Consider the following 23,856-nt stretch of genomic DNA (forward strand, 5'->3'; position numbering starts at 1 on the left):
CAGGTATTGGAACAGGCTGCCCAGGGCAGTGGCTGAGTCATCATCCCTGGGGGAATTTAAAAGGCTGTAGATGTGGCACTTAGGGACATGGTTCAGCGGTGGACTTGGCAGTGCTGGGTTAATGGTTGGACTTGATGTTCTGGAAGGTCTTTTCCCGCCTAAGTGCTTCTGTGGGGCTGTGTTGCCAATGGGTAATGATCAGTTAGCTGATGAGGCAAAAAGAGTCTGAAAGCACAGCCTTGGGGAGCTGTGCAAGGTGGACTGGAGGGAAAGCCATGGAGCTCTGCTGTCTGGAGAGACTTTGGATCTCTCGTGTGAAACAGCAGTCTGGGTTGTGAAGCCAGGACTTCTGTGTGTCCTTTGAAATCCTGTTTGTTAAATCAGAGGGTATGACATCTGATTATTGGTTTCTTCTGTAATAAAAAGCTGAATACTAGCTAATTGCTTTAATTACAAAAACATCTTCCTTTATGTCTGGCATTAATTTGTGTTCATCAGTGGCTTCTGTTTGTCATAACGTGATGTTGTAGGTGTTCTGCCACTTACATCAAGCCAGAAGAAGCAACAAAAAATGTGATGGTCATATTTAAACAAAGAGGCTGAAATACCATTTATGAAGCTTATGGTGTTATTATCACAGACTGTGTTGCCTTGGCTAGATTTTACTGATAATTCAGAAAATGGATATTGAAGAGGTACTGAGGAGCACAGGAAGCTGTCTTCCTTTGAAGAAGTCTCGTAAAAGTCTTCAGGAAAGTCATATTAAATTAAATCATGTGGAAGAGCAGCAGAAATTTTTATCAAGGACATATACAAAAGGGTAGATAAGTCTTTTATTGATCTAAACATACATTTCATACTTTAAGCAAGACTAATTTATTGGCTTTTTTTTTTGGTACCTATTCTGGAAGCTAATGCAGCAGTTGCTGTTAGCTTTATGCTTTGATTATTGAATATATGGCCAATTACAGCTGGGACAAAAATAAACCAACTTTTTGTCCTCTCTTGTGGCTAACTACATACATTGCCTCACTGCCACTCATTATCTTTCCTATCAAAATGAAATGTAAGTGCTCTCTGTTTTGTGAAGCACTGAGCTGTGTTTTCCAGGAAATGAAGAGGTTGGAGTAAATCCCAAAGCAGAATCTCTGCAGTGGTTGCCTGTTGTGCTGCTGTAAAGCCTCAACAGAGCATCTCAAACAAAACTCTGCACATCCTGGTATGCAAATAAACCAAAAGATAATAGATAAAGCCACCAAAGGATACATTAAAATCCAGAGGCTTTTATGTAGAAAGATGGATCAAGTGAAAGATCTACTACTTCAATTCTAACTAATTGATTTCTGTTGCTTAAATTAGAGCAAAATTTCAATGCCATCATGTATCCAAGCCCATTCGTTCTTAGCTTACAAAGCAGAATACTGTAATTAACTAAATTGAATGTTTCTTGAAGCTCTTCTAAAGAAAAGACTAATTTGCTTACAATGCATTGGGTAGTCTGTCGAAATTGGCTGGCAAACTTCCAGTCTCAAAGCAGCTGAGATTTGAAATTATTATGGGAGCAAATATTCCAGATTTGTTATTTAGGTTTCTCTGCTTTGGGTGTCATAAAAGGAATGGAAGAGGGAAGGGAAGTGATGGAACATTGCTGGGTTTTGGGTGGGTTTTTCTTTTCTGTAGTGTAAAATAAACTCTGTAGAACAACAGAGAATTTGGGAAATTGCACATTTTGAAAAAGCGAAACCAATTCACTTTGTAGAAATCTTGCAGGATTCATAAACTACATAGCAGAGTTCCATCAACTGTTCTTACCATAATCTTCCAGTATCCCTGCTAGACTATGCAGGAAAGATGGTCATCTTGTTAACTGACTGTTTCACTTAGCTCTTTGGCAGAATCACTAGATACCTATATGAAGCCAGCTAATGTTTTACAAACAGCTGCCACTGGAGATGGAGCTATTGTGATTTATCTCCATTGGGAAGTGTGTGTTAAAATTCTAATGACCTATGGTTTAACTCATTAGTCCTGCACAAGTTAAAAATAATGTTTTGTTTTGTTCTGAAAAAAACCTCAACTGACTCAGTTTGGCATATGTGTAGATGTGTTGGTAGATCTTGGGTGTTCTGGAACAGAAGCATCTGCAGATTGAGGCATGTTAAAGAAATGAGGAAGAATATTAAATGTCATTTAGGTGGTAAACAAGTGATATACTGAAAAACTAGTGTTAGTGTAAAAAGTTGAATTATCTCCATTGTATCTTTTCCCCTTTAGCTGCAATATTTGATTTCAGTGCATTAATGTATAAAATTACATGATGCTTATAACAGTTATCTCCTGAGATGACTAAGACAGAATGTTAGTACTTTTTAACAGGTGTAATGATTAGAAAAACGCAACAGAAATGTGGAGCAGTTGCTTTACGTGGTGTGAGTCCTCTTGTTTTACTCCATTTGCATTAAATGTTCTCTGATATATCAGGAGTTTTGAGTATGCTTATAGCTGATTATAAAAGGGGAATTCAATCTGTCTTGTAGCTGCTGTCAAATAAGATTCCATTTGAAAAATAATCCGTTAAAATAAAATAAAATTCAGGGAGGAAAGCTTTTCCATATAGGTCTCATCCTATTCTGTGTAGCTTTCTAGAGAAAAAGCAAGAGAGAAATTGTATTTCCCCATGTTCAGGTTTGGTGGGAAGTAAAATAAATTGGAATATCATGTCCTAAAATAAAATGTGACTGAATTATTTAAAATCTGATATAATCAGATTCTAATAGAATTCTTCTCAGTGCTTTACTATTTCTTTGTATTTCCTCAAACTTTTGTAAAATTTATCTGGTGGGGTTACTTTTTAGCAGGTGTTTAAAAAGTCTTTGTCAGCTTTTATCAGTTCTCTGAAAACAGGAATCTGACTTTTTCTTCCTAATGAAAAAGACCAACCTGTACTGCTTTGAGGGTAAAGTGGGAGCTACAGGCAAAACACTTGGTCTCAAAATACATCAGTAATAACTAATTTAAAGCACATCATGAGTGACTCATGCCCTTCTACAATTTAAATGTTTTTATCCTCAGTTTCATTCTTTGCTTTGTCACTTTGTGTAAGAACTAAGTAGTTTAGGAGTTGTTTTTCCTATGGGACCTACTTGCAAACTAGTTTGATTCCTCAGCTAGGTCTAGCAAAATAAGGATGAGAGAAGGTTTCTCAATACCAGGAATTAAGAAATGGAAGGAAGGAGAACAGGAGACTTCCTATTAGTCTGTTTTTCTCACCCTGAAGTGTCTTACTAATTTGCATGTGATTGCTTGACTCTTTCCATTTTATCCTGGAGGGAGCAAGTGGTGGCAGTGAGCTTTGGCCAGTGGTTCAGGATGCTGCTGCTGCTGCTGAAACAGGGCATGGGCATCTTTGCTCTGTTCTGTTGTCTTTCAGGATTTGAACTTAGGTTCTCCTTGCAGTTACACTAGGGAATATTGTGAGGTTGGTTTTCCTCTCAAATTCTACAATGGATATCTCTTTGGATTCCTAGGGATCCTAGTGTCCCACTAATCCTGGCAGTACAGTAGACCCAGCAGAGTGGGATGCATCTCTAAAATGAAGCATTTTGTGTCAGTGAATCTAGCTTTCTTTTCTTGTCACTTCTTGTACCTCCTGGCTGTGGTCTGTGTTGTGATGCTGTGGAGGGGCTATAGGGCATTTGGTTTTCAGATTCATTTTTAGAGGAGATAATTGTATATTATATGTACCAGTGTATTTTTAATGTATGGGTTACTGTTTGTTTTTAACAACTTTATTGAAATGAAACATGTTATCTCATAACAACCTTGCAAAAAATACTTCAATGTGAAAATGTTTTAGTTGTTAACACATCAAGTACTTTCTATCAATGTGTAATAAATGTTGGCAGTGGTTAATTGTTTCATTTATTTTGGATGAAGACAGCTATGGTTTTGGCATTAAGGTTAAGATTATTTTGTGGCAACAGCAGTTGCAGCAGTCAGAGCAAAAATTACAGAAAATACGAATCTTTTTTTGTAGGTAAAGGAAGTTTAGTCTTTCTCAGTGGGGAACATAGTAAAGGGGCAAGTTTCTTCAAAATTCCTGTTTTCTATTGTTGTTTACATGCAGAGGAAAATACAACAGTCAAATGTAAATTTAAAGCAATTCTGTCTGTTAAACATTCTTGTACAGACAGATTTGGTTGCATTTGTTTGAAAAATATTTTAAACAGATCATGAATTCTGTAAATAGTGGAAGTAGCATGAAACAGACAAAACATCTTTAATGAAAGCACTCAGCCTTTTTCATGCTCTCAATCTACCTTTATTATGTTAATCAAATTCCACGCAGTTCCCAGCAGGGGGTTGTGAAAATGATCTTTTCAAATAAATGAATACAGATTATTTACTGCATATCAAAAAACTGGTTATAGGGCTTTGATCGTTGTCCTGGTGCTGATGGAGATCACAGCAGTTATTAAGACTTTAGCTTATCCTCCTGGATGTCTGGTGGATGGGATGGCACTAGGTGTGCCAACCCTTGCCCACTGGGGTCTCAAGCATGGAAACTGCCTGCTCTAGATTCCCAGAATGTGTTTAAGTGTATTCCACCACAATGGTCCCAATATAACACCATTTTTAGCAGCTCCTGGGTGCTTTGTCAGATGCTCTTTCTGGGAGTAATGGAAGTACATATCATTGGAGCTGGTGAGAGGAAATGAGAGAAGTCTAATTTACTTGCATTTTAGTTTTTTACTGGTATGTTACAGATAAATGGCTGGAGGTAACAAGCTCTTTAAATCATGTCTTCTCATCAGAACTCCCACTCATGCAGTCAATGTTAAGTGCAATTAATCTGAGAAACAGTCTGGAGGAAAACTAGAAAGAGTGAAGTCTGCTGCTCTTCTTTCTGTGTGTTATTCTCCTCTGTTTTCTCTGTGTGTGTGAAGACCATGAGAGCCAAATACTGCATTTTCCATCTCTTAATTAGTGATGCTTCACTAATAAATTTTATTAAAAGTTAGAAATAATGTTGAGAGATCTGTGGGAACAGCATATATGCTATCCTGTATTTCGTTTCAGGATAATGTTTTGAACATCATAAATCAGATCATGGATGAATGCATTCCACACGAACGGGCCAACCGAGACTTCTGCGTTAAGTTTCCGGAGGAAATACGTCATGACAACCTTGCAGGACAGCTCTGGTTTGGAGCAGAGGTAAGGCTCTCATGTTTCTGTTACTTGGGTTTAATAGGCTTTTTTTGGTGACACAAAGCCCCATTTACATCTTGAGACTTTTCAGAAATTGGTATGTGTAATTACAGAGCAAAGTAAGTATCTGTGAGAATTGGCTTTGTGTGCTAGGAGGATTCTTCAGCTGTGCTTTTGGTGGGGCTAACAGCATACCAGTTCATTTTCATACTTGTGTGCTGTCATTATGACCACCTCTTAAAAACTATTCTTTTGTGAGTTAGCATCTGATTTAATATCCTTGATTTTTATGGAGTTTTATCCTGATGGGCCATCTTATGTCTCATGATTTGAAAGTCTTAGAACAAATAAAAATATATTAGGGAATTCTATCAGGATAAAAGTTCCTCTTCAAGAAATATAAGTGTATGCTGTCACTTTATTTTAATGGCTGTTATGCTATAACTCATACTAAATATATGTAACTGAGCTGTCATTTGTTGCACATAACTCACTTGTTTCATGTGTATTCTAAAAATATAATGGCTCCTGTGCAAAAGACTAAAGTCTGCTTTTCTGTTCTGAACTGGTTTCTCTCAGACTTCTACAGCAACATGTAGGAACAAGGGATTTTTGTAGTGAATAAGCTTTCATTATTTTAAACAAGAGAAGCCTGAAGTGTCAGGAAAAAAAAGGATGTGATATGTAAGATATTTATTCATTAGTACTGATGTCCGTTGGCTAGGAAAAAATAATCATTGTGGAATCTTTGGTGATAAAACTTAATGTCTTCAGTTCTAGTGGCCTGAGGGTGACTTAAGACACTATATGGATTTGTTGAGACTTGAGGGGGGAGTAGACTAGACATCCCACCACACAGCAGCATGTTGTGGTGGTGTTTTCAGTGTTGCCTCTCTTGTATTTGAAGCAATCCTTGGGCTCCTGTTATTATCCATTCTTTTCTCTACCAGTTTCTCCCTTCCTTTTTAAGTGCCTGCCCTCCATCAAGAGTTCCTATCTTATTCAGTCCAATATGCCTCCATGTGTTCTACTTCTGAAACTTGCTTTGACTGTTGTTAATTGTAGACTCCTCTGAGTCAGGGAAGTCTCAGATAGAATTTACAAAATTAATTTGGTATGTCGATGCTTTGTAATCCTGTCCTCAGCAAAAAACACAGCAGTTTCTCTTCCCAGTATCATGTAACCTTCACTGCCATCATCCAGGTGGTGTGATGCCATGCTGTGTTTTAAACTGATGAGCATGTGCCATGTTGGCTTCATGGTGCTTACATGGTAGCTAGGTAGGAGAAGATTTTTGCAACCAGCCGTTGGGAATTCCTGTGAATCCCATTACCCTTTCTTACTCCAAGGGACTAAGAAAGCAGGATTACAGCAGCACACAAACAGGAAGAGTGCAGACAGTGTAATGGTTTGTTGCATTGTGGAAAATGCTTGAGGGAATAACTGAGGCAGTATTTTCTAACAAAAGTCTCCCTTTATTCATTTTTTGTGTTACATAAGCTAAAGCCTTCAGTCTTTCCAAATCTCAGTTTCACTGAGCAAATCAAACCATGAAACTGGAGAGATGTGTTGGTTTCAGAGCAGGTAACATATGCAGTGATGATGTAATGCTAACTCCTACTGCTGTAGACACTGTCCTCCTGTAAATTCGTGTGGCTGTGTGGACTGTTACGAGTGTGCACTTGTGTCCTTGCCAGTGCAATCACTCTGAGTTATCAGACTAAGAGTACCTATCAACAGGTATGACTTGCATTATCCATACTTCACCACAAGTACTACTTTGGCAGATTACAGGTAAGAACATGATCATCTCTGAGTGCCCTTAAAATACGAATGAGTGTATCAGGCTGCTGAGCAAGGGTTGGGATTGCAGGTCCCCCATACAGAGCTGCAGAAATACCTCCCCTCCACAGGAGTGCAGGTGAGAGGGGAGGGACACAGCTGCAAATAGAGATTCAGGGAAAGGACAAAGAAAAATTAGAGAATTTTGAGCTAGAACAACCTTCTATATTTTCAGTCAATAAAAATGTTTCCATTAATACAGCAAGAGTGATTTGTCTCAGTGCTCATTGTCTTCCAAATGAATCCAAAAAGGGATAGAGCCAGCAGTTGTTTTTTAAAGCAAGTTCTTTCAAAAGTTTTATTAATGTGTTACAGTAAAAATCTACTTGTAATGTCTTCGTCAGCTGGTCAGAGGGACTCAATGTATAATGCCTGGGGCAAGGAGTCTCTTAAATAGCTGCTTTCCAGACACTGAAAGGGAAGAATCACTGGGTGACCTGATTTTTATATTCTTTCCTGTTAAATATGTACAAGGCTTCTGTGGGAAGCAGGATATTGGTCTAACTGGATCCCTGTTCTGATAGCCAGTGTGACCAGTTTCTCTATAAAAGACATCACAACTGCAGAATTTCAGGTCTTTTTATAAGGAATAAATTTATTTTACAAAATCAAGTAGTCTAACCTGAATTGAAACAGTCCATGGATCACATCCCTCTTATGCAGGGAGTCCTAGTGTACATAGAGTATATATCCTGCCAATGCTTATTGCCTAAGTAGTGGCAGAATAGCTTTAAGTTGTTCTGTCAGTGCAGTTCAACCTCCCCCATTCTCATATCTCCCTGGCTGAACTGCTCCCTGACCTTTTCTGTTTGATGAAAAAGCTTATGACTCTTGACATACCAGTCTTGAGTCTTTCACTTATTTAATAATTTGCCATCAACTGGGGCTAAGTATTGCCCTTGTTCAAAAGATTAAATAGCACATCATGTGCTTTGGTTTGAGATATGAAAGTAACTTCGTAAAAACTAATACTTTATCTCTTCGTGTGTTTCATAGTGTTTGGCTGCTGGTTCAATTATTATGAATCGTGAAATTGAGAGTATGGCTATGAGGCCATTGGCCAAGGATCTGACCCGAAGCCTGGAGGAAGTCAGAAATATCATTCGTGACCAGGCCTTAAGGGATTTGAACCTCTACACAGAAAAAATGAAAGATTCACTCAAGCATTTCGATGTCCTTTTTGCTGAGTTTGAATTAAGGTAAAAGAGCTGAAGTAAATGTCTTGTGAGCAGTGGCTCAACCACTGCAGCTATTGTGTGGCATGTTGGCTTTTGGAAGTTGACTGTTTTGTTCTGGTTTTGTCTAATGCAAAAAGTATGTTGTGGGTTTTTTTAATCAAAGTATCTGAATTCTTCAGGAATTTATTGTATTGTTAGTGTTTTTCTTTCCAGTATAGCAATAATGAAAAGAAAACTAAATAGCTTTTCAGCAATCACTATTTGCTCTCTGCAACCAAACTATAATCTTTGATTTGCATACTGGCATATGGCATTCGAGGGAGATTTTCCAGCAGACAAAAGGAAACTATAAATCTCTTCCCTTAATGTTTTCTTTGTCAGAGGAAAGGCAACAAATAAATATTAAAAAAAGAAAAGAATGATAACAAATGTTCCAGAGACTATGAGGTTTTGTTCTCTTGTGCTTGGAAGTACAAGCAGGATGCACCCAGTGAATTTAAGAAGGCAAATTGAATTCTGATGAAGGAAGTGCTTTTACGCAAGCCATAATTAACCACAGGAACTCACTGATTTGAAAACTTGTGATTGAAAAATTACTTGGAGATTTATAGCAAAATTAAAAATAACTGCTTTTGGGGTGAGAAAAGTAACTGCTTTTTTCATCAAAGGTCACATTGACCAAGTCTTGCATTGTGCTTCATAGTTTAAGCATGTGTTAGATGCTCATGGTGTTGGCCATAGACAAGATAATGAGCAAGATTATCTATGGGTCTAATACAATACAGTCATTCCTGCCAGTAGCAGAACAGGTTCCTTAGAATTGGGTAGTCTTTTAAACTGTGCTTGGGAGTAACCTCTAGACTGTCTTGTCTCCCATTACTGTTTGCCTTCCTCAGTATTGATATTCTCTTGTATTAGTTTACTCAGGTAAGCAGGTTGGTTTTTTTCTGGTTAGAAAAATCATCATTATTCTGTTACACTGAAAAACCTTTTAATTGAAAATGTTGTCTAAAAAGTGGTTTTTAAGTGTAGTTTTGAGTGGAGTCACCGAAGACAATCAGTAACTGGTTCCTGGCAGTGCCTGTACAGTTTCTGGCCTGTCAGTACCAACTCTCTACATACAGCATTTTTCTTTACTGTTGTTCTGCAAACGACTTACCTTTCTGTGTTTCTTGTAGTCTAGAAATTACTGAATAAGTGATACTTTGACAGAAACCCATTTGACTTTTGCCAGTGTTTCTTACTCGCAAAAGCACTAATTCAACAAGGTAATTCCACATGGAAATGAAACCAAACTTTAAGTCTCCTAAATTTTTTCCTCTGGGTAACTAAATTTCACTAACATAGTATCAGGTAAAACCTTTTTAGATAGAATGTTTGGTTCAGTCAAGTGTTTTTCTTAAGGAAATGCAGAGTAAACTATTCTGGCTTCAAGATGCAGCAATAAAGATCCTTCTAGGACTAACCTCCCTGTGCCACACACTATAGAGTTTGATAGCTAAATGTGTGCAGTTATATTTCTAATTTACTACTGCGATCCACTGCCTCAGTCTGCAATGAGTAATTCCTCTGTATTTCTTACAGATTCTTACACTGTACAGTTTTTGTAGTGAGTACTGTCAAAATAAATACAAGACGGTACAGGAAAGGTTAGGCTTCTAAGATGATTTGTCCTAAGTTTGGTTTTATTGATAATCTAGTTTGTTAAAGGATGTAAATCAGTGGTATGTTACTATCTGATCTTTGTAGCTATGTGTCAGCCATGGTACCTGTGAAGTCTCCAAAAGAATATTATGTCCAGCAAGAGGTAATCGTTCTGTTCTGTGAGACTGTGGAGAGGTAAGTTAAGAACTAGATCTTAATTTCTGTGTTTAACTTTCCGTCTGAGCTTTTATAGAAACACTTTAACTGTAGTCTTGAAGAGTCATCGTAAAATACCAAGTATTTTGCTTTTCTAGTAAGTATCCAAGTACAAAGTTAAAAAGTATTAACTATGCTTGCCGGGCACAAACCCCACAAAAGTTAATAATTCAACTTCGCCTAGTTACAGGTGTGTACATGAGGACCAAGCATTTAAATCAGCTAAATCTGTTTAAGGCATCAAGACTTAATGAGATTTCATGCACAAATACATGGGCAGATGATTCAAATCATCAGTGAACCTCTAGTGATGATCATAAATAACTTGTAAAATTCTTAGAGCTTGAGTCTGTATGTATGAAGAGGTACTGACTAGAAAACCCAAACAATCCAGCAGTTCACGAGGTGTTTTAGAAGTATAAAGTGAGAAGAAAAGTGTGAATTTGGAATGTGCTGTGTTGAACCATTTGTTTTCTTCCCCTTTATGGCAGATTAACTAACCCAGAAGGTGGGCAGTAGAGTGGAACAGCAGGTGAAATATTCCCCTTTAGTGAGGTTTTGAGCAGTGCAGCACTGTTCTTAAAAGCAAACTAATGAAACATATTCTGAGTGGAATTATTAGACCTGGATTGACTGTAACATGTCCTTGGAATAAGTGTTGGGCTTACTGTCATGTTGCGAGAACTTGTGAAGTGGGACCCTGGGTCTGGTGTGGTCGAGCCTTTTGTTCAGGAATGAAGGAGTACAGAGCACACTGCTGCAATCTGTGCAAGATCAGAGGTGTTTCAGGCATTTTAAAGGACATGATTGCACTTCAAAGAAGGTCATGACATGTAGGAGGAATTACTTTCCATCAGAGAGCTACTGCATGTGCACATATTCAGTTACTACATACACACATCCAGTGGAGGCCACAAAGGTGGTTAGGGATCGGGAGCATCTCTTGCGTGACTGTGGGAGCTGGGCCTGTTTAGTCTAGAGAAGACTAAGAGGGTATCTCATCAGTGCATACAAATATCTCAAAGGTGTGTATCAAGAGGATAGTGCCTGACTCTTTTCAATGCTGTCTAGTGACAGGACAAGGAAAAATGGCCATAAACTAAAATACAGGAAGTTCTACCTCAACATGAGGAAGAATTTCTTTGCATGAAAGGTGGCAGAGCACTGAAACAAGCTGCCCAAGGAGGTCATGGGCTCTCCCTCTCTGGGGACATTCAAAACCCACCTGGACATGTTCCTGTATAACCTGCTCTAGGTGATCCCTCTTGTCAGTGGGGTTGGACTAGATTACTCCAGAGGTCCCTTCCAACCCTGGCTATTCTGTGTTTGCCCAGTAAGAGGGAAAAGATGATTTCTCAGTTGGAGCTTTGTATAATGTGGCAGTGAGCTATAGGAAGGAACAGGGCACAAGAATGTTCCATGCATTGGTGTGTCCATCTACTGCTGGTACCAAGCTGTGCTTGCTTTGTGGTCATGCTCTGTCCACCACCAGTAGTATTGGCCAGGCAAGTGCTGACAAGGAATATGAAAATGTTATTTCTGTTCTTTTGGGGCCCAAAAGCAGGACTAGTGTGCAGTTCGAAGTGTTACCTCAAGCAGAAGTTGGAGAAGAAATTTCAGGATGTTATGAAATGTATGAAGAAATCAAGAAATTATAAAGAAACCTAGAAAACATAGCCAAGTGAAAAATCTAAACAAATTGGGGTTTAGTCTAAAAAGGACTTAAAATACTCGGAAGTTATTCTAGGACAACACAGTGTCCCCCAAATATTAAGTCCTTAGGCTTCAATAATAGTCACTGTGTAGAACGGGGTTTGGTTTTGGTTTTTTAGCTTGTTTTGGAGGGTGGAGTGCTCGGGTTGGCCTAGATGATTAGAGCAACTTGTATTTGAAAATGAAACCAAATACTTTCCCCTATGACGTTAAAAATGTTTCTTTTAGTTGAAAAACTCTCAGCACCAGTGGTTTTCAGTATCAAGCTGAAGCTTGACATGAGATACTAAATAAAAAGGAAAAATGGCATAAAACTGATTTTGGTTTTGGATTACTGTAAAAGCTTAAAGTGTTTTAAAGGTGTTTTTCTTATAGTAATTTATTTCTTATAGTAGTTTTTCAAAGCAGAGACTAAAGCAGCCAGCTGTATACATAGTGCTTTAAATGGTACAAAAATAGTTAATGAGCTAAATGTATCAATTTGGTTTTGCCTATAACATTCTTTCTATTTTTTTTCTTAGTGAAATATGTTCATTGGGAGCTTGATCTTTTACTAAATAATTTTATTCTTCTGCTTAGAGCCTTAAGGCTTGGATACCTCACTCAAGATATGATAGATGACTATGAACCAGCTTTAATGTTTACAATTCCAAGATTAGCCATTGTGTGGTAAGTAATTTTTGTAACCACTCTCCATTCTGCCTCATTTAAAGGTTTACTGAAGAATTGAAAAACTGTGTTCAGAATTTTGACATGTTTTCTTTTACCTGAGTTTGCTTGTACTTTAAAAGAAATTCAAGAGGATTATGGTTTTTTTCTCAATCATTCATTCAGTTTCATGTAGACTATCAAGACCAAAAAAAAGATGGTAGATCTCTAAATATAGAAGGCAGGAACAATTGTTCAGACATCCTCCAGCAAAATCAAAAATTTTGACCATCCATTTTTGGAATTTCATATTGTCAGACATATTTTTTGAGCACATATTTTATGTCACTCAAAAATAGTATGACCTCAGGATACTAGTGTAAACCCAAAATTTTGTGTAAGAATTGCTTATTTTTCTCAGTGATTCTACATCCAAAAGGAATTATCATGATCAACTGCATTGGAGCCCCTGAATTAGGTTTAAATCTCTTCAAGGAAAGTATTAACATGTATAACTTTAGTGTATATTTGTGCCCTGCTTTACCCACTTAAGGCAACTAAATTATAACAGTGTTTTTGCTTCATGTAGTTTTTGCAATATTGAACAAATCAGATGCATTTTTCCTAATGATTCTTCATGATCTAGTAAGACAGCAGATTCTCTGGAGTAAAGCCAGCATATTTTTAATATTTTACCATTGTGAATGTTTTAAAGTTAGCTAGTATAAGTAGCATAATTGAGGGAAATAAGAAACCTCAGCTCCTGAGTGTAATACACTTCTCCGCAGGAAGTCCCTGTGGCCTGTTGTTCCTGTTAAATAGGATATTGTCTGTAACTGTTGTTCTGAAAATAATAACAGTAATAATCTGATTATAAAGATAAGAGGAATGTGAGAACTCAGTTTGAAGCTGCTGGAAGACACAATGAAGAACACATCATGAATAACTGGAAAACCAAAGGCTCTTAAGAAAATTGACCATGTCAGTCCAAATTACAAAGAAGGAGAGAGAAGGAAAAGAGAAAAAGTTTTAACTGCTCCTAATTATCCATTGATTTGAAAATAAATCACTGCCATGTAAAGTTTCACAGAAAAACTACACCATCCAGAGACAGTGTTTGGAAAAAATGCAAGCCTTTTATTTGGACTTTGAAAGGAGGATCCTTTCAAGACAGGATCCTGCTGCAAGACAGGTGCAACTTGCAGTTGTCAGGCTGTGACTCTGTCTTCTTGAGAAGGTTGGGTCTGGGGAAGAAGTGCTGGATCCCCTCAGTCCTCTAATGGCAAAGCTTTGAGAAATACTTTTCAGGGTCATTTTTGTCTGAAGTTTCTTTTCAGGTATCATGTTATCATACATGTTACACAGTGCATGTTGCCTGGTATTTCAAGAGGTGTCAGTGAACTTTGAACCTCATAGGAAACATTAAGACACACTTTCCCAGTTGTTCTTTCTTTCCATGCTACAGTTGTATTCAGGCTTTGATTCAGAAGTCTTTCAAATGTTATACAGAAGCCATTTCGTAATTATTTTTTTTGTAGCCCATTCCTTTTTATTTTTTATTTTTTTAAATTTCTTCTAGGAATTAAGCTCTATGGAGAGCAAACTATACCTGAAAAGCCAAAGGAATGGTAACTTTGCATGAGGTGCAGGCTTGAGCTTCCACTGAACCAAGTAGTAACATTTGTTTAGGCAGAACATAAGACATGAGTCAGCAATAACTGCTTCACTTCATGGCAGCCTGCTTCTTACAGCTTTGAAAGCAGAGAGAAAAGGAAAAATTATGTATCCTTGGTAACAGGATAATTTGTCTGAAGCCACCAAAAAAAAGGTGTCTTGCAAATGAAGCCACTTTTCTCTCTCTCATCTCCTCCTCTCCTGCCCCTGCCTTCAAAACCCTAGTCCTCAAAGCAATGTTGATCCATTATAGTAGTTTAAGAATTTCTTGGGCCTTCTCTTACCTTGATCATTTCAGACTTTGAGGGCCATCTTTCAGCTTGGTGGGATACCATGGCACTCTCCTGGCTCCATGGCATAAGCCACATTCTGTGTTTATAAACAGGAAAAAAAGAGCTGTATTTCCTAGATGGCAAACACAGTATGAGTGGTCATTTTTTAATGCTTCAGTGGAATCCATATTACTTGTGACATTACTATGCTGCTTTATTACTTCCTTATTGCTTTGCTGCTGTGTCTCAGAGAGCCTGTGATGGTCACACAGGGCACTTGCCACGGAACTGCTGGTGAGCAGAAAGACTGAGAGTCTTGTGAGTCAGCCAAGGGTCCCCGTTACTCTGGATGAGTTGGATGCTACATGGCTCTCTGAGGCAACATATAATTGGAGTTTAAGGAAAGGAACATACCTTTGGCATACTTGGGCAGGAAGGGGAAAATGGCCTGGGAAGAAAAAAACCTGTATGTTCTCAAGTGTGAGAATGTGTGATCCATTTGCCTTTGAGAAACATCAGTTGTTTTTGCAGTGGGCAGAGGATTAAGTAGTGTTAACCAGAGTGGTGCTTGGTGTGGGTGGAATCCACTCTCAGCCACATTGTGGTATGATGCAGCAGATATGGTGAAGGTGAATTTTATTTATTCCTGACACACAAACAGGTTCAGGCAGTAGTAGTTTGCTCAGTGAGAGCTGTTGAGTTATCTACAGTGAAGTACATGGATTTCAGGATTGCGACCCAACCTCTTTCCAGGAAATTTCTGCAAGTGCTGAGCTGATTTAAAAGCATGGCATTATCAAAATCTGTTTTGTGTGATTTAGAAGATCTGGCGGTTTTTTTACCTTATGTCAATACCAGGTTGTATTTACCTTAGAGGTAGAAAAAGAGGAGCTCAGGGTCAACCTTACCTAGAAACTATTTCGACTGGAAAGAAAAAGCTTTTTGCTGTCTCTCAAATCAGTGGACTTTCCCCAGCTTACTTGATAATAGGTATTTTGTTTTTTAATCAGTCAGCTGCAGCAGTGAATAAGTGTATGTTCTTCTCTTTATGCTTCCATTGCTTTTTCTCCTGTGTTTAAGGCAGGGTGGATGTAGGGGAGGGAATCTTTCTCCTGATGCTTTAAATAGTATTTAATTCTAACTGTGGATGAATAAGAAAAAATAAGACAAGATGTAACTTAAATGTAGTTCTAATGTTTATGTACAGTTGCTTTTCTGACTCTTTATTCAGTGGTTGCTCTGTGTAATGCAGTTTTCATTTTTGTGTGTGCTCATGCATGTGTTTGAATTACAGTGGCCTTGTTGTCTACTCCGAGGGACCATTAAACTTGGACCATAAACCAGAAGATATGTCTGAACTCTTCAGACCTTTTCACACTTTACTAAGAAAAATAAGGCAAGTAATAAAAGATAGTTGTAACTGCTTCTCTTCTGAATTGAAAATCAGAGGCCTGAAAAAGAACTCTTAAATGCTTAGGAAAATGTTTCTGTTTGCTGTTAACCATAAACTGCATTTTCCTCTCATCAGCCTGATATACTTGTGAAAGAACTAAATGTAGTTTTTCATTCTCTGGGAGTTTTCTGAACTTTTAATCTCTGTGACCATTTCTCTTTTTCTGAATATTCTTTTGTTACATTTTAGATTTTCCTTATGGTTGGATGATGCCTTAAATACTAAAGTTACAGTTTATTTTTGGGAGATTCTGTTTCTAATTAGCATCAATGTTTCTGTTTAACTAGGCTTATTACATTTTCTCATTATGTTGTGATGCAAGACTCAGATAATTCTTAACCTAATAGAACTGACTATCAGTTTTTCATTTTGTGGATCTGTTTTTACAGGATGGATTACATTATATCTACCTCTTTGCACAGTGCTTCGGTCTTGCTTACCATTGGGGATGTGGACTTTGGCTCAAGTATAAAGAGCATTAAAATATTTTTTTCTGACTTGAGTTCTTTAGAAGGATGATCTGCTACTCTGGAGGAAATCAAGCTGTATCTTTAAAGAATCTTTATATTCAGGTTTTTATATTCACCCTTTAGGTCTTTTATCTGGGTGTTAAAAAGTTTTTTAAATCCATAAAGCCTAATATTTTCTTAGAATTCAGATTTATATACCAACTGTCACTTTTGTTCCTAGAAATCTCTAGAGATAATTTGATAGGGTTTGGGTTTTTTTCTTCCCTGTGTCCGATTTTCATTTGTTTATCACCTTCCCTGGATGTCATGATGACAGTTTGATGTACGAATAGTTTGCACATAGTTTATCCAGATTAATCTCCTCTCATCTGTTAAAGGTGAGGCATCTCCTGAGGGAGAATGTAAGCTCTGTCAGGAATGGTTCAGAGGGGAGCTATTTCTGAAGTTACCTTCTATGGATATTTAGAACACATCCTTTTGTATCTCTTGAAAATTCCCTAGTCGTTCTGTCTAGAAGTGATATTGTCTAATTTTTAGGTACATTAATGATATTGATATTAATATCTGAGAATTAAAATTGAGACATTAATGTTTGGTTTGTTCATAGAATCATAGAATTTAGGGGTTGGAATGGACCTTACAGATCATCTAGTCCCAACCCCCTGCCCTGGGCAGAGACACCTCCTCACTAGACCAGGTTGCTCAAGGCTTCATCCAGCCTGGCCTTGAACACTGCCAGGGTTGGGGCAGCCACAGCCTCCCTGGCAAACTGTGCCAGTGTCTCACCACCCTCACAGGAAAAAACATTTTTCTCATCCAACCTAGGCTTTCCGTCCTTCAGTTTGAACCCATTACCCTTTGTCCTATCATTGCAGTTCCTAACAAAGAGTCCCTCTCCAACTCCTTCAGATATTGAAAAGTTGCAATGAGGTCTCTACAAAATCTTCTCTTCTCCAGGCTGAACAGCCCCAACTTCCTCAGCCTGTCTTCATAGGGGATATGTTTCAATCCTCTTACCAACGTTGTGGCCTCCTCTGGAGTTGTTCCAACAGTTCCATGTCCTTCTTCTGTTGAGGACACCAGAACTGCATGCAATATTCTAGGTGGGGTCGCACAACAGCAGAGTAGAGGGGAAGAATCACCTCTTTTGACCTGCTGTCCACACTCCTCATAATTCAGCCCAGCATTCGATGGGCTTTCTGGGCTGCTAGTGCACACTGCAGCTCATTGTGAGTTTCTCATCCATTTGTTAAGGTTTTTCTGAGTGATTATGGTTTTATAAAACACAGAACAGGAACATGAATTGAGGAGCAAAACTGAGTTAGAAAGGAAAAAACTTCAATGGTACTGAGGCTTAAAAAGTTCATGAAGTTTACGTTAAAATAACTTATTTCCATTACATGGCTATCACTGATGTTTTTGGCTGACTAAAGCCAAAAGGATATTTGAAATGTAATAGTCTTCTCATAATCTGTTCTTTCTGCTTATTCCTTACATTTCACAATATGGAAAATGGAAATCAATGAAGTCAGTTTATTGCTCAGTCCATTTAAATTTCTGTTACTGAGAATTTAGTTCTGGGGTTGAAAAGAGATTAGCAAAATGGTTGTTTGTTCAGTAGCTACAATTTTCAGTGCAAACTTTAAAAAAATGAAAATCACTTTCAGATTTGGTTTTGGGAAAAAGTTCTGATATGCTTTAAGACTTATATTTATTCTGTCAAGAGAACATTAAGAAATGTGATTTCAGTTGTCTAGGAGACAAAGTTTGCTAAGTGTTCTTAGTGAGATAGCATCTAGCAGAGCAAAATTCAGGCAGGGCATAATGTGAAATCCTGGCTCTGGAAGTCTCTGAATTGAAGGAACTCAAATACTGGCAAGAACTGGGCTCAAAAAGATCCTTTAGTGATATTCTTGAATGAAATACAATGAGTTACCAATGAGTGTGCTGTTCATATAGGGTAATTAAATTACTTTTAAAAGTACCTAATCTGTCTAGATTTTTTTTTTCTTACCACAGATATTTTTTTTTAACTCATCAGGCTGCAATTCCTGCTCTGTGAGAGTGTTCACAGAAATGTATGAAGGAAGATGGATGAGATATTTTAAATTGCTATTTCTACACCCCAGCAAAGGAGGAGTGTGTTTTCCTGGAGTCTTTCTCCAATCTCCATCACCAATAGTTTAGGCAGGAAAATAGATTCAGTAGTCTTCTGTTAAAATAGTTTTATCTTGTGTGGCAGTTGTGTGCCTGTTGTAAGAATACAGAACAGCATCTTACTGCAGCACATGATCACACCCCAGTGAATTTTTTCAAGTTGTTCTGTAACTTTTTAGCCAACTAAATATTTTAACTTGCAGAGTAACATCATATATGCAGGTGATCTAGTTTGTAAGATTACAAGTAGTTTTTAAACCTTGTTATCCGATAATATCCATAAGGCAACTGAGTACTCTACTTATGTGAAGCCACATAATTAAATTAGAACTAGTGGAGAAAAGTATCTATTAGGTAGGAAAATTTTTGGTGTCCTTTGGTGGCTGAAAGCTTAGAAAACAATAGAGATTGTTGAGGCTCTCTGAGCAAAAGCAGTAAGGGTTCTTGCTTAGATTTTGGTAAGCTTGAGCAGCAAATTATGGCTTTGAGTATTTTAATTAATATCTAAGCCAGGTGCTTGTGTTGACTTTTATTTTGGATGTCAAACATTAGCATTGGTATTTCATACATCTGCCAATGCATAATTACATAGTAGTGTTATCTCTGTTTCATTGAAACTAAGACATTTGAACCGTTTCTGCCAAACTACTGCAATCTGCTTAGTAAGTGTACAAAGCATATCATCTGTTACATGCATAGATATTTAACTTAGATGCCTCTGACACTGAACATTCTTGTAATAAAATATTACCTGTTCTATGTAAACATGTGAGGCTGCTGCAGGGATTTTCAGATATCAGCAAACTCGGAGTTTTGCAGTGCTCCTTAATTCTACTCTATTTCGGAGCTCTTTGCTTGCCTGGTGCATGTTTCTGGACCATTACAAGTGATGGCAGGGTCCCCGTGGATTTTGCTGGTGCAGAATCAAGCAGGTTGCAGATTGTGTGATACAGAATCAGAGAATTGTACCACTTTAGGTACATGAAACCTTTCTGTACCATTGGATAGAAATCAGGTGCAGTATACATGCTGTCAGTGTTAAAGAATTGGGTGGAGACACTGAAATCTTTATGCTTTTAAGGTGTGCACAGTGACTGGGGAAAAACTGGTTAGTTTGTCTGAGGTGGCTGTGTTCAAAACGTTGAGTTGACTTAAGACTTCTGCAGTAAAGAAGTACCAGTGCTCTTTGTTAGATATGGGTGTTGGTTTCTCAGAGCTGATCTGTTGGAACAGATCTGCAGACTTTGGTGGGCTGAACTCAGTGCAGCACTGCAGAGGCAGGAGGATGCCCTTGGCATCCCTGTGCCTGCATCATGCTCTTACAGTGGCAGCTCCATAGAGACAGCTGGTTCTGTTCTGTTCAGAGCATGAGCTGAAGCACAGGCTGGCAATAACAATGATGCTGTTCTCTGAAAGCAATACTATTTAAAGTTCCAGTCAGAACAGGGAAAATGTTAATGTAGGAGACTTGAGGAATGTGCAAGTCGGTGCACTTGGAGTTTTGTGGCCCTGTCTTCTATTTAGGGAAGCTTGTCTCTAAATGAACATCTGGCTCAGATCTTTGAAGAAGTAATCTCTGCACTCTGGGTATTGGCAATATGTTCATAGGTTTTGCAGAGTAAATTTCTACTACTGCTTCTAACAAGCAGAGCACATCTTAAGAACTTGCTTTGTTTTTCTGCCAGTAGCTGTAACCACTGCAAGAAAAACGTTACTCCTATTTTGAAAGCTAGATTGACTTGCTGTGATACAATGCCAAGAAAAGTAAGAGCAGGTGAAACCTCAACATGCACTTTCTTAAATCCAGGGTTTTCTAAAGCCTCTCTGAGAAGAAAGCACATCACTGCTGTCAGGGTGGATTGCAGAAGTTCTTTTTACCTGTGGCCTCTGAATAATGAAAGCAGAGGGAGAAATTGTTTTTTCCATGCAAGCACAGCACTTGCTTGGATCCAATGAGTTAGATGTGCTTCAGCAGAAAGGAAATGAACTGTCGAAGTAACTACGGCTTAATTAAGCCTTATAATTTACTAACGATGCCTGATGTTTAGATTTTCAGTAGTGAGAGTTCACATTTCTTTCTCTGTAGTGGTCGACATTGATTTTGTTCTCAATATCTTCATTTTGTTTTCATATCTACATATCTGCATTTTAAGACATGGCATGTTCCTATTGTTGGCAGTGAATCCTGTATAATCTACTACACAGTGTATCAAAAAGGTAACTGTTGATCCAACATTTGTCACCTTTCAAACAGGCTGGCGAATCTAAGGAATTTTAAAACACAGAAGTGAAGATAATTCACAGAATTACAGAGTGGGTCAGGTTGGAAGAGACCACAGTGGGTCAGATGATCCAACCTCCCTACTCAGGCAGGGCCATCCCAGAGCACATGGCTCAGGATTATGTCCAAAGGCTTCTTGAATATCTCCAGTGAGGGAGAATCCACAACCTCTCTGGGCAATCTGTTCCAGTGCAAACATTCCTGGGTTCATTGCCCGAACCTCTTTTATAACAAGCTGTATTTTTTAACAGCAAAATTTCCCGTGTTTGAATTGGGAAAATGAGTGTATTTCCTTTGAATTTAAAGCAGGATTATTTCTGTGCTGAAATTACAGGCCTTGTAGACTACAGCATGTAATTCAAGTGGTTATGTTACTCTTGCAAGGCAGCATGGATCTGACTCACCTAAGGAAACATGAGGTCTGTCAGATGATTACATTGATTATTATGTTTTTTTAATCAGGCTTTATTTACTGTCCTCGAAACTGCACACAATTGTGTTTAACTTTTGAGGTGTTGTTACTGGCAGAAAACAGAGTTCATTACTCAAGTCAATGAAGCTAATCAGCATAAAATAAGTGTTCCCAGCACTTACTTTGCAGTGGATGTGTGAAACCTGTATAGGATAGTCTGAGCAGCCAGGCTCTGTGTCTGTGCCTTGGGCAAGGAAGCAGAGCAGCTCTGGGCACCCAGACATCCAGGAATCCTGGTCACTGCCATATGGTGTTCTGCAGACTGAACAAAACCACAGGCTAGATGCTTAAAAGTCAGAAGATTCAATCTTTAGATTTTCCCTGGGCCCATTTCATTCCCAGTTATGCTGCTGAGTTTGGATGGAAAACAAATTCCTTTGAATGTTGCTGGTATAGTTGATGTTTGTAGAAGTTGCGAATTCTTATCTCATGTTTTGAGAAGACTCTGTGACTGTGGTGTGTGGAGAAGCATAGCTGATGTTTAAGCAGTTGACTGTTGGTCAGTTCCTAACACTTTTTAATTCATGGAAGAAAAGTTCCCTGAGGCATATTGAACTCAAGGATGCCACCTTGGTTCAGAAATCCCTGAGCTACAGGCTCTGGCAGCCAGTTGTTGTGGGTTTTCTCAAAAAATTAAAACCCCGATTGTAAAATCCCACATTACTTTCTTTATGCTTATAAAATCCTCTATCACAATGTTTCTGTAAAAACAAAGTGGAAATTCTTAACACAAAGCCTTGTGGCAGCAACATGTAATTCTAGGGGTTTATTCATTCTATAGTTATTTTGGAAATAAACTGTAATATTGCTATTTTTATGTTGACCTTAAACCATTTTCTGTCAGTTTGTTTTTATGGTGCTTAATCTCTTAGAGACACTGATTACTCTTTGGCTACAGTATCTCAATAGTAAGAGGTATCATTATATACTGTTCAGACTAAAGAAAGGAATGTATGAGTATTTAAAGTGTTCTAGTGTGCCAGATAGCAATAGTGGTTTATAGCTTAATTAGGTAGATGGGTCTAACAAAGATTGACAATCTTTTCAGTCATAAATGAGTAAGAAAGGAAAATGGGCAAATTTTGGATTTGATGATACATATGGAATGATTCTGTGACATACTGACTTTTTTACTAGAGAATGTGGAAACAAGTGGTGCAGTTGTTCTTATAAGGTACTTCTGGAGGCTTAGGATTTTTTACAGGGTCATATTACTCATCTAAATGAAGATTTATTTTGAAAAAAAATGTTGATTGTGTGAAATGTACATAATGATAAGTTTGTCCTGACCTAAGCACTCTTACCTAAACTGTTAGGTTTTAGAAATTGTAGGTAGCTGATGAACAAGTCAGATACTAGTGATGTATTTTTGAGCTATTTGAGAAAGCTAATAGTACTTGCAAAAGTATTTAGTCTGCGAGTTAACGAGTTAAGAGTGCAAACCATTGGCTGGAAATCAAGATGTGAGATGTGCCAAATGTTTCTTTGGGATTTTTTGATCCTCTTGTTTAGACTGAAATTACTCCTTTAAGGGAATTCTTTTAATAGGTGCATATTACTATCTTTTTCCAGCCGTATGTCACCTGCTAGCAAATGATTCCTAAAAGCATGAGGAGTAGGAGCGGGTTTTGCTGTTCCCATCCTTTCATTTATGCTGAAATACACTTACTGATCTTTGAAAATGTTGACAACAGTTGTTGACAGAGGATATTTTTATGTGGTTTCTAGTTGAGAATCATAGTATATATCAAATTCTGACCTAAAATTAAGTGCTGATTTGTCTATGAATTTGTTATAAAGTTATAAAGCACTTATAACACTTCGTTTTCAGGTGCTTATAGTCCTAAACTGCAGTTCTGAGGACACTTGGTAATACTGGAGATGCTGCATGTCTCTAGAAAACAAAGTTTACTAAATAACTAAATGTTTGCTTCTAGACATGCCTGATTCTTAACATCACGCAGAAGCTTAATTCCTTAATCCCTGAGTGTTGTGGTTTGACCCCAGTTGACATCTCAGCCCCACGCAGCTGCTCACTCACCCCTCCAGTGGGTTTGGGCAGAGAATCGGGGAGTAAAAGTGAGAAAACTCATGGATTGAGATAAAGATGGTTTAGTAAGTAAAGCAAAAGCCACACACAAGCGAAGCAGAGGAAGGAATTAATTCACCACTTGCCATGGGCAGGCAGGTGTTCAGCCCTCCCCAGGACAGCAAGGCTCCTTCACATGTAGTGGTGACTCGGGGAGACAAATGCCATCAGTCCAAATGTTCCCCCCTTCCTCCTTCTTCACCTGTTTCATATACTGAGCAGGATGCCATATGGTCTGGGATACCCTTGGGTCAGCTGGGGTCAGCTGTCCCAGCAGTGTCCTCTCCCAATTTCTTGGGCACTCCCAGCCTCCTCGCTGCTGGGGCAGTACGGGGAGCAGAAGGTCCTTGGCTGTGTGTAAGCTCTGCTCAGCAGTCACAAAAACATCCCTGCGTTATCAACACTGTTTTCAGCACAGATCCAAAGCACAACCCCACAGTAGCCACTATGAGGAAAATTAACTCTGTCCCAGCCGAAACCAGAACACTGACATAAGTGTTTGAGACAGGAGAGTGCCAACTTGCAATCCCTGTGTG

General features: G+C 38.3%; 1 protein-coding gene across 4 annotated transcripts in view; it reads left to right on the forward strand.

The window, feature by feature from the left end:
* The window catches only part of ZFYVE28 (zinc finger, FYVE domain containing 28), a 79,611-nt gene that overhangs the window by 14,189 nt on the left and 41,566 nt on the right, over positions 1-23,856 (forward strand). For 3 of the 4 annotated variants that reach the window (XM_009069687.1, XM_009069686.1, XM_009069688.1), the window contains exons 2-6: positions 5,080-5,217; positions 8,050-8,252; positions 9,981-10,070; positions 12,384-12,473; positions 15,693-15,794. In XM_009069687.1, coding sequence (XP_009067935.1) covers positions 5,110-5,217; positions 8,050-8,252; positions 9,981-10,070; positions 12,384-12,473; positions 15,693-15,794 — 593 coding nt within the window. In that variant the 5' untranslated portion in view covers positions 5,080-5,109. The remainder of the gene's footprint in view (positions 1-5,079; positions 5,218-8,049; positions 8,253-9,980; positions 10,071-12,383; positions 12,474-15,692; positions 15,795-23,856) is intronic. The other variant, XM_009069689.1, reaches the window with a different exon arrangement.

This window comes from Acanthisitta chloris, unplaced genomic scaffold (genome assembly GCF_000695815.1).
Source record: "Acanthisitta chloris isolate BGI_N310 unplaced genomic scaffold, ASM69581v1 scaffold15132, whole genome shotgun sequence".
Lineage (NCBI taxonomy): Eukaryota > Metazoa > Chordata > Aves > Passeriformes > Acanthisittidae > Acanthisitta > Acanthisitta chloris.